Source organism: Salvelinus namaycush, chromosome 1, assembly GCF_016432855.1.
Source record: "Salvelinus namaycush isolate Seneca chromosome 1, SaNama_1.0, whole genome shotgun sequence".
Classification (NCBI taxonomy): domain Eukaryota; kingdom Metazoa; phylum Chordata; class Actinopteri; order Salmoniformes; family Salmonidae; genus Salvelinus; species Salvelinus namaycush.
The window spans coordinates 73,134,373-73,146,535 of NC_052307.1; the positions used below are offsets into that span (position 1 = coordinate 73,134,373).

At 43.5% G+C, this 12,163-nt stretch overlaps 1 protein-coding gene across 1 annotated transcript in view; it reads left to right on the forward strand.

Moving 5' to 3' along the window:
• Window positions 1-842: 842 nt before the first annotated feature.
• arnt2 (aryl-hydrocarbon receptor nuclear translocator 2) overlaps window positions 843-12,163 on the forward strand; it is a 96,937-nt gene continuing 85,616 nt past the window's right edge. The window contains exons 1-2 of the mRNA XM_039000062.1: window positions 843-1,147; window positions 4,354-4,468. Of these exons, the coding sequence (XP_038855990.1) occupies window positions 1,117-1,147; window positions 4,354-4,468 (146 nt within the window). The 5' untranslated portion in view covers window positions 843-1,116. The remainder of the gene's footprint in view (window positions 1,148-4,353; window positions 4,469-12,163) is intronic.

Consider the following 12,163-nt stretch of genomic DNA (forward strand, 5'->3'; position numbering starts at 1 on the left):
CATCATGGGACTCGTCTGAAGTCGGTACAAACTTCTGGTAGCGTCAGAACAGTTTGGCGCACAAACTATAACCCCATTATGGAAAGGTGAGAATCTCATGAACACCTACAATACATATCAGTTGTTCTGCTCCGGGATGCCCACAAGCCTTACAAGCCTTGTCTGAAGTTAGCCCGGTACTAGTTTAAAACATTTATAGAAGTATATGTATATTGAAGTAGTTTGTGCCAAAAAAAGGGCAGGAGAACAGTCGGCACATCAAATTGCAAATATAACCCTATTGACAAAATGAAAATGTACATTGAAAAAAAAGGAAAAATTGTGAGTTAAATCAGGATGGGTGGAATCTTGAGAACGGCCTAGATTTTACATCACAAACTCCCAGAATCTTGCTGGTTTGTGCAGATTCTGAAACAATGCCCTGTGGATTCATCCATTTAAAATAATCTGTGACATTAGAAGTCATGTCCTCTATGCATCTCAAGTGGATTGATATTCACATCAAACACATGTAGCTAGTTCTCGTTTCCATCTCATAGTTTGACAATGATACAATGGTGAAAAAACACTAGGTATTTTACAAAGTGAGTGCTGTTGAAGCGCCATAAATGCTTACAAAGAAACATTTGGCCTATTTGGGATTACATTTTAGCCTACTTGATTGGGCTGTTCTATTCTATATGAAAGATAGGACCACGATTCAACAAGTGAATACTGGCAAAGGATGTTAGGCTACTCTATCTCACTGACATTAGCTGACTTTTCATCTTTCAAAGCTTAATTTGACTCAAAGCAAAGATAGAGGCAACACAGAATTAATTCAAGTGAAGTCTCGCGGTGTTTAGACACATTTCAGACATCTTGCATTTTTCAGTCTGAAAGAACAAATTTATAAAATACCGTTGACTTCATCGGGCCAAGCGAACCCGAAATAACAGGGCCTTTATTGTTGATATTCGTGACTTATTTGTATTTCGAGCGAATGCATGTGAGGTTATAGGTGGCTGAACCGAGAGCTCGCGTGCCAAACCACTGAGTGGATTGTCTCTCCCGGGGCTCTCGAGCCGTATTGTGCGTCATTTTCATAGCTGCATTTTGTTTTTCTATCGAGGCAACATGGCAACTCCCGCCGCGGTAAATCCATCGGGTAAGTCGCGATTTTATTTTAAGGAAAAATCAAAAACAGTGGGGGTTTAATGGTGATTTATATCTTTAAAATGTCAAATGTATTTTTGACATTTACCGAAATGGAAAGCGGAGGCGCTTAGCTCGAGACGCAAACGTCAGGCTCACAGAGCTCGAGCTCTCCACAGCATCCCCTTCCCCCACGTAGCTATCGCAGCCTCAAAACACTTTCTGTACACCTATAAACGCATTTTCTTCATTATAGCGTGAACATACGTCCATTATTTACACACAAACAGCCTATGATAGGGGCAGAAGCTTTTTAATGTATTGCATGTATTATCTGCACGCAAAATGAGATGCTGGTTGCGTTTTGGCTCAATCCAACAAGCAGCTAGTTAGCTGCTGCTACGTGCTCTGATTTCACTGAATAGCCAGTCCCCCTCACGATACAAAGGTTATTTAGCATATCCGAGCCCTTGGCCTATCGACGTTAACTCAGGCAATATGAGTCGAGTCATTTCGACGTTTGTCACTGGTGTCAGTGACAGCGATTTGTTGGTCCCTCTCCATCGCCGGTTGATTCGATAGTCATTAGCTAGATGAAATCTGCAGCTTGCTAGGCGCTAACAACACATTTGTAGCCTGGCTTTCTTTACTCAATGTTATTTGAGGAAGAAGGTAACGTTTTTAGTGAACGGCCTAAATAGTAACCTAGTGGCCTAGCTAGTCTTATTTGCATGACCAGTAAAACTACCTTTAACTGCCTAGCTTTATTTGCCAGTGTTTGAACCTTGAAGCTCTAGTTGTCATGTAATGACAGTCACAAAGGAGTTAATTACATTGTTGCTGTTATGTAGTCATTACGTTGTTACATTGTTACTGAGCAAATAAATGTACACACAGCATACACTTTTTTTGTTAGATTTTTACTGTATTGCGGAAGTACTAGGCTACAATGCATCCTTAGCTGAGGTGCAATTATATCACTGGCGCTCTTATTAATATAATCAATTCTGGGCAATGATACAAGTTTGGTCGTGATATAGAAGCAAAACATTTAGAGGAAGGCAAACAATGGTTTATATACGCTTTGCTGAATTGCTGCTTGTCATCAAATATGTGTAGGCTATGGAATGTAGCCTGAGCCTTGTGTGTTGAAAAATAATACTCTAAAAGTAGGCCTAAATCTTACGTTTCCTGATGTGCATTCACTCCCGTTCTATTTGCTCTGTTTAGCCAAGGCCTGATGTCTTTTGTATACAGTAACGTTAACTGATTATTGAAACTAACTGTTCTACTGCCAAAAACATTTAATAAGAAATTCATCTTCGATTTTACTGTCATTTCCAATAATAACCACAACAGCAGGCCTCTCTCTCTCATTGGATATGTAAATGAAGTCTAATAAAGAAATGACTGGGGTGTTAACAGCACTGTGGCTGCATATAGAGTTGCCATGTGAAGAGAAGCATGGAACAGAATGAACAATCAACTGATTATTACCTGGGTTGCGTCCCAATAATATTTCATTTCTCCTGAAGAGTACACTTGTTAACTACTTCCCACGAATCTAAAAGCATAGCATTTTACATTTTTTTAAATGTTATTTCCCAAGAGCATTATTTTTCATTAAAGCCAGATTACACAATGCATTAATCTCCTCTTATCCCAGTAACAAACCTATTTGTCAGATTATGCGATAGGCTATAATCCATGTTTGTTGTGTTTTGTTGTGAGAGCCAGTGATATTATGATGTCTTTGGGTGGATTGAAGAAGCGTGCTGAAAGATTAGGCTACACAGGGAATACTGCTACTAGACATGGTGGCTCCTAAGTAATGATAGGGGAAACCCTGGCTGACCTCTCCAGCACTAGCCTCCTGTAGCCAGACGCTGTGTGTCCTGGCTGTCCTCTCCAGCACTAGCCTCCTGTAGCCAGACACTGTGTGTCCTGGCTGTCCTCTCCAGCCCTAGCCTCCTGTAGCCAGACGCTGTGTGTCCTGGCTGTCCTCTCCAGCCCTAGCCTCCTGTAGCCAGACACAGTGTTCCTGGCTGTCCTCTCCAGCCCTTGCCTCCTGTAGCCAGACATAGTGTTCCTGGTTGTCCTCTCCAGCCCTAGCCTCCTGTAGCCAGACACAGTGTTCCTGGCTGTCCTCTCCAGCCCTAGCCTCCTGTAGCCAGACACAGTGTTCCTGGCTGTCCTCTCCAGCCCTAGCCTCCTGTAGCCAGATGCTGTGTTCCTGGCTGTCCTCTCCAGCCCTAGCCTCCTGTAGCCAGACACAGTGTTCCTGGCTGTCCTCTCCAGCCCTAGCCTCCTGTAGCCAGACACAGTGTTCCTGGCTGTCCTCTCCAGCCCTAGCCTCCTGTAGCCAGACACAGTGTTCCTGGTTGTCCTCCCCAGCCCTAGCCTCCTGTAGCCAGACACAGTGTTCCTGGCTGTCCTCTCCAGCCCTAGCCTCCTGTAGCCAGACACAGTGTTCCTGGCTGTCCTCTCCAGCCCTGTGTAGCCAGACACAGTGTTCTCACCTAGAACCACAGTACGCCATGCTATGTCTGGCTGCCACCTCCTGAGCACTAGTTATTATGCATGTATGAGTTGAAGTGTTGTTTATATACCTCTATGCTACTTCATGAATGAATGAATTAGTTGGTTGGTTCTTTGCTGGGGTCTGCATTGCATCTGGGGGTTTTCCAAGACAGAGAAAAGTAGAAGCTAGTGGAGGAGAGAGGGAAGGATAGGAAAGGGAGGGAGAGGAGAGGGGAAACGCTAGCTTGTATCAAATATTAACAGAACTGCTGGGAGCACTGGGGCAGACAAGGGGGTTTGTTTAGCATATCCATAACATCTGGCTGAAGGAGTGAATGAGTAGACCAGAGAGAGAGAGTAGACCAGAGAGAGAGAGAGAGAGGGTGAGTTGGTAGGCCTGGGAGAAGGAAAGGCACAGAGAGAGAAATTGTGATTTGGCACGCAATGTGCTTCAGCTCACCACCCAGCACGACACAGAGCGCCATATTCAGTCTTTCTGTGTCCTGAAACAGGCTGGATTTAGGCTACATTGAAAACAACAGAAAAGCCACCATGGAATGTTCTTCTGGAGGTTCAGGTACCACATGGCCATGTCCACGCTTTCAGAGTAATATTAATGCAGCTGTAATACAGTCACAATGTCACACAATGTCTAATGCCATGTTCTCATGTGGTACCTTTCTCTGTCCTCTGTTCCAGAGATGGGCAGTGAGTTGCCGGGGCCAGTTACTATGCCGGGGGCGGTGGTGGGGGCGGGCCAAGTGAGGATGGGCGGAGCCATGCCGGGCCGCGGGGGCAAGAGGAGATCCGGAGGGTGAGTACTATTTTATATCTGCATTTTACCCACAAGGCTATTCCACTGGTGTTCCAGGAGTATTACACCAGTATATCAAGAGTATTCCATGTTTATCCCAGGACCAAATATCAATAGAATTGCTTCATTATTCCAATGAGCAGAACTTCAGGCATGGATAACAAAAACACAGAGCAAGCACACAGCCAATATTCCAATGTTGAATTTCAACAAGCTTTATTAGCAGGACAGAGTAACACGCCAGAGATATACAATGTATGATAGTTTGACATAGTGCCACCGAAAAAAGCAAACAGTAATCTCATATAGCTGCATGTATGATTAAAAAAAACACTCTCAGGTCGAAGACAGAGGGAACAGAAGATTACGGGAGTATTCCACGGTACGTTAACCCCCGGGGCGAAATCAGGACATATTTACCCCATGCCCTGGCATTCTGCCTATACAACATACAGTGCATTTGGAAAGTATTCAGACCCCTTTACCTTTTCCACATTTTGTTACATTACAGCCTTATTCTAAAATTGATTAAATCGTGTTTTTCCCCCTCATCAATCTACACACAATACCCCATAATGACAAAGCAAAAACAGGTTGGATGGGGAGCGTTGCTGCACAGCTATTTTCAGGCCTTTCCATAGATGTTAGATCAGGTTCAAGTACGGGCTCTGGCTGTGCCACTCAAGGACATTCAGCGACTTGTCCCGAAGCCACTCCCGCGTTGTCTTGGCTGTGTTCTTAGGGTCGTTGTCCTGTTGGAAGGTGAAACTTTGCCCTAGTCTGAGGTCCTGAGCGCACTTTGTTCCGTTCATCTTTCCCCCGATGCTGACTAATATCCCAGTCCCTGCCGCTGAAAAACATCCCTACAGCATGATGCTGCCACCACCATGCTTCACCGTAGGGATGGTGCCAGGTTTCCTCTAGACGTGATACTTAAGGCCAAAGAGTTCAATCTTGTTTTCATCAGACCAGAGAATCTTGTTTCTCATGATTTGAGAGTCTAGCGGGCTATCAGGTGCCTTTTACTGAGGAGTGGCTACCGTCTGGCCATTCTGCCATAAAGGCCTGATTGGTGGAGTGCTGCAGAGATGGTTGTCCTTCTGGAAGGTTCTGCCATCTCCACAGAGGGTTCTTGGTCACCTCCCTGACCAAGGCCCTTCTCCCCAGATTGCTCAGTTTAGCCGGGCGGCCAGCTCTAGGAAGAGTCTTGGTGGTTCCAAACGTCTTCCATTTAAGAAAGATGGAGGCCACTGTGTTCTTGGGGACCTTCAATGCTGCAGAATTATTTTGTACCCTTCCCCAGATCGGTGCCTCCACACAATCCTGTCTCGAAAGCTCTACGGACAATTCCTTCGACCTCATGGCTTGTTTTTTTCTCTGACATGCGCTGTCAACTGTGGGAGACAGGTCTGTGCCTTTACCAATCAAGTTGTAGAAACATCTCAAAGATGATCAATGGAAAACACATGTGCCTGAGCTCAATTTTATGTCTCATAGCAAAGGGTCTGAATGCTTATGTATATAAGGTATTTCTGTTTTCTATTTTTTATACATTTTGTCATTATGTGGTATTGTGTGTAGATTGTTAGTAGATTTACATCAATTTTAGAGTAAGGCAGTAATGTAACAAAATGTCAAGGGGTCTGAATACTTTCCGAATGCACTGTATCCATTATACATCTAGCCTACACAAACATGAAGAAATAAAAGCAAAAGCCATCCGGGCAATATGGCAACTCGACATGACACGGAACACAACAGGGACCTGTCTAGGGCATCTTTTATTTACTCCTTACATGAATGTCTGTGGATAGAGAAACTGGAGACATGTCATTTCCAGTAGGAGTCTGACTAAGACGGTCAACAACACAGAGTAATGATCCTCAATTTTCACTGAGATAGGCCTGTGCTCGGTGGAAGCATGCTGTATGTATACTGCATTACCTCTACTATCATGCATAACCATGCATACTGCATTACCTCTACTATCACGCATAACCATGCATACTGCATTACCTCTCGTATCAGGCATAACCATGCATACTGCATTACCTCTACTATCATGCATAACAATGCATACTGCATTACCTTTCGTATCAGGCATAACCATGCATACTGCATTACCTCTGATATCATGCATAACCATGCATACTGCATTACCTCTCGTATCAGGCATAACCATGCATACTGCATTACCTCTCGTATCAGGCATAACCATGCATACTGCATTACCTCTCGTATCAGGCATAACCATGCATACTGCATTACCTCTACTATCAGACATAACCATGCATACTGCATTACCTCTACTATCAGACATAACCATGCGTACTGCATTACCTCTACTATCAGACATAACCATGCGTACTGCATTACCTCTACTATCAGACATAACCATGCGTACTGCATTACCTCTACTATCAGACATAACCATGAATACTGCATTACCTCTGCTATCATGCATAACCATGCATACTGCATTACCTCTACTATCACGCATAACCATGCATACTGCATTACCTCTCGTATCAGGCATAACCATACATACTGCATTACCTCTCGTATCAGGCATAACCATGCATACTGCATTACCTCTCGTTTCAGGCATAACCATGCATACTGCATTACCTCTACTATCAGGCATAACCATGCATACTGCATTACCTCTACTATCAGGCATAACCATGCATACTGCATTACCTCTCGTATCAGGCATAACCATGCATGGTGCATTACCTTTACTATCACGCATAACCATGCATGCTACATTACATCTACTATCACGCATAACCATGCATGCTGCATTACATCTACTATCACACATAACCATGCATACTGCATTACCTCTACTATCACGCATAACCATGCATGCTGCATTACATCTACTATCACACATAACCATGCATACTGCATTACCTCTACTGTTACACATAACCATGCATACTGCATTACCTCTACTGTTACGCATAACCATGCATATTGCATTACCTCTACTATCACACATAACCATGCATACTGCATTAACTCTCGTATCAGGCATAACCGTGCATACTGCATTAACTCTCGTATCAGGCATAACCGTGCATACTGCATTACCTCTACTGTTACGCATAACCCTGCATACTGCATTACATCTACTATCATGCATAACCATGCATACTGCATTAACTCTACTATCACACATAACCATGCATACTGCATTAACTCTCGTATCAGGCATAACCGTGCATACTGCATTACCTCTACTGTTACGCATAACCCTGCATACTGCATTACCTCTACTGTTATGCATAACCCTGCATACTGCATTAACTCTACTATCACACATAACCATGCATACTGCATTAACTCTTGTATCAGGCATAACCATGCTTACTGCATTAACTCTCGTATCAGTCATAACCGTGCATACTGCATTACCTCTACTATCAGTTATAACCATGCATACTGCATTACCTCTCGTATCAAGCATAACCATGCATGGTGCATTACCTTTACTATCGCGCATAACCATGCATGCAGCATTACCTTTAATACCGTGCATAACCATGCATGCTGCATTACCTCTACTATCACACATAACCATGCATGCTGCATTACATCTACTATCATGCATAACCATGCATACTGCATTACCTTTACTATCGCGCATAACCCTGCATGCTGCATTACATCTACTATCACACATAACCATGCATACTGCATTACCTCTACTGTTACGCATAACCATGCATACTGCATTACATCTACTATCACACATAACCATGCATACTGCATTACCTCTACTGTTACGCATAACCGTGCATACTGCATTACCTCTCATATCAGGCATAACCATGCATACTGCATTAACTCTACTATCACACATAACCATGCATACTGCATTACCTCTCATATCAGGCATAACCGTGCATACTGCATTACCTCTCGTATCAGGCATAACCATGCATACTGCATTACCTCTCATATCAGGCATAACCATGCATACTGCATTACCTCTCATATCAGGCATAACCGTGCATACTGCATTACCTCAACTATTAGGCATGCATACTGCATTACCTCTCCTATCAGACATAACCATGCATACTGCGTTAACTCTCCTATCAGACATAACCATGCATACTGCATTACCTCTCGTATCAGACATAACCGTGCATACTGCATTACCTCTCGTATCAGGCATAACCGTGCATACTGCATTACCTCTCGTATCAGGCATAACCGTGCATACTGCATTACCTCAACTATTAGGCATGCATACTGCATTACCTCTCCTATCAGACATAACCATGCATACTGCGTTACCTCTCCTATCAGACATAACCATGCGTACCACATGACCTCTCCTATCAGACATAACCATGCATACTACGCTGTGACATGTTAGTCTGTGTTGGCGCCTTCTATTTCCTGGTTTCCTTGGTTACTCACCTCCCTATAACTGGAGGAGAAGATCTGAGGTCCCTCCCCTGAGAACTTCTCTCCTCCAATGCGCTTTGAGAAGGAGGCAAGGAGAGAGGACGCGGGGAATCGAGGAAAGACAGTTGAGAAAGAGCCATTGAATAGGGCAAGCCACACTACTGAGGGACTGCATGTGACAGACAGAGACAGACAGGCAAGCAGACAGAGTGATACTTAGGAATACAGAGGCAAACAGAGTGATACTTAGGAATACAGAGACAGACAAATACTCATCAGTCACTTCTACTATTATCAGAAGAATGAGTGGGAGAAGATTATTATCACAGACTATAGCATTAAGGTGAAGGCTGTAGTTACTGAGCACTCAACTCATGACTCTACTCAGTGACTGTGTTCCTTTATACCTCAGTTATAACAGTAACTGGCCCTCTGTTTAACTCTATCTTGGTCCGTCATCAGGTGCGAACTCGACCGGAGGCTGAATTCAGTCAAGTCTAAGAATCATTCACAATCTCAGTCATATATGCTCTAGCTAATCAGTCATCAGATTAAGTGAAATGTACATCGCTTTGACACACACACACACACACACACACACACACACACACACACAAGAACATCTGTATCAAGACATCACAGGTCAATTCAGTAGTCTGTTAGACACACCGGTGTGAGATTGAAAACGCCACTCTGGACGAGTCATCACTAGTGGCATGGCAACCTTTCAACTGCAGAGTTGGCCTCAGCGGTTTGCACTTCCCACACTTCCTCTCTGCTCTGAGCAATACCTACTTGATTGTACCTTTTTAATAATAACAATATGTTTTATTTCTATAGTGCTGTTCATGTGAAAGGCAAACAACGCACATTGCTTTACATTACAAAGGCAACGTGCCAAAACAGCTGTAACACCTCTGGAACAGTTTGTCATTCTGACGTGTTTGTCCGTTCAGTGTGTTGACTCACTTGACTAAAACAGTAAGATGTTAAAGTTATGATTTCTTCTCACGTTGCGTTGTTTCTTGACACACTTGCTTACTATTACATGTTGTGTTAACAGCAACCTTGAAATGTACTCAAATGCTGCATAAGAAAAGACTCCTCAGAAATGTGGCCGTAACTTACGGTTTTTAATGCTCTTTCTGATACTCTTTAACCAAATGTCTCAGTGAAGTTGAGTTGTAGTTTTTTCATCATAACATGTCGACTGCAGGGCCCATGGGCCCTAGTCCAAAAGTGGTGCACTATAGGGGCAAAGTGTGCCATTTGAGACTCAGTCTTAGTGTCGAGGGACGCATAGGAAATGTATTAATTTTCTGTTTGGCAGTGACTATGCATTTCACAATTTCTGTTGCTGTTGCACCAGGGCCTTTTTCAGTAGGAACAGGGGAGGAAATAAGCATTCTCATTGTTCAGTAGGAACAGGGGAGGAAATAAGCATTCTCATTGTTCAGTAGGAACAGGGGAGGAAATAAGCATTCTCATTGTTCAGTAGGAACAGGGGAGGAAATAAGCATTCTCATTGTTCAGTAGGAACAGGGGAGGAAATAAGCATTCTCATTGTTCAGTAGGAACAGGGGAGGAAATAAGCATTCTCATTGTTCAGTAGGAACAGGGGAGGAAATAAGCATTCTCATTGTTCAGTAGGAACAGGGGAGGAAATAAGCATTCTCATTGTTCAGTAGGAACAGGGGAGGAAATAAGCATTCTCATTGTTCAGGAGGAACCGGGGAGGAAATAAGCATTCTCATTGTTCAGTAGGAACAGGGGAGGAAATATAGCATTCTCATTGTTCAGTAGGAACAGGGGAGGAAATAAGCATTCTCATTGTTCAGTAGGAACAGGGGAGGAAATAAGCATTCTCATTGTTCAGTAGGAACAGGGGAGGAAATAAGCATTCTCATTGTTCAGGAGGAACAGGGGAGGAAATAAGCATTCTCATTGTTCAGTAGGAACAGGGGAGGAAATAAGCATTCTCATTGTTCAGTAGGAACAGGGGAGGAAATAAGCATTCTCATTGTTCAGTAGGAACAGGGGAGGAAATAAGCATTCTCATTGTTCAGTAGGAACAGGGGAGGAAATAAGCATTCTCATTGTTCAGGAGGAACCGGGGAGGAAATAAGCATTCTCATTGTTCAGGAGGAACCGGGGAGGAAATAAGCATTCTCATTGTTCAGTAGGAACAGGGGAGGAAATAAGCATTCTCATTGTTCAGTAGGAACAGGGGAGGAAATAAGCATTCTCATTGTTCAGTAGGAACAGGGGAGGAAATAAGCATTCTCATTGTTCAGGAGGAACCGGGGAGGAAATAAGCATTCTCATTGTTCAGGAGGAACAGGGGAGGAAATAAGCATTCTCATTGTTCAGGAGGAACAGGGGAGGAAATAAGCATTCTCATTGTTCAGGAGGAACAGGGGAGGAAATAAGCATTCTCATTGTTCAGGAGGAACCGGGGAGGAAATAAGCATTCTCATTGTTCAGTAGGAACAGGGGAGGAAATAAGCATTCTCATTGTTCAGTAGGAACAGGGGAGGAAATAAGCATTCTCATTGTTCAGGAGGAACAGGGGAGGAAATAAGCATTCTCATTGTTCAGGAGGAACAGGGGAGGAAATAAGCATTCTCATTGTTCAGGAGGAACAGGGGAGGAAATAAGCATTCTCATTGTTCAGGAGGAACAGGGGAGGAAATAAGCATTCTCATTGTTCAGTAGGAACAGGGGAGGAAATAAGCATTCTCATTGTTCAGTAGGAACAGGGGAGGAAATAAGCATTCTCATTGTTCAGTAGGAACAGGGGAGGAAATAACCATTCTCATTGTTCAGTAGGAACAGGGGAGGAAATAAGCATTCTCATTGTTCAGTAGGAACAGGGGAGGAAATAAGCATCCTCATTGTTCAGTAGGAACAGGGGAGGAAATAAGCATTCTTATTGTTCAGTAGGAACAGGGGAGGAAATAAGCATTCTCATTGTTCAGTAGGAACAGGGGAGGAAATAAGCATTCTCATTGTTCAGTAGGAACAGGGGAGGAAATAAGCATTCTCATTGTTCAGTAGGAACAGGGGAGGAAATAAGCATTCTCATTGTTCAGTAGGAACAGGGGAGGAAATAAGCATTCTCATTGTTCAGGAGGAACAGGGGAGGAAATAAGCATTCTCATTGTTCAGGAGGAACAGGGGAGGAAATAAGCATTCTCATTGTTCAGTAGGAACAGGGGAGGAAATAAGCATTCTCATTGTTCAGGAGGAACAGGGGAGGAAATAAGCATTCTC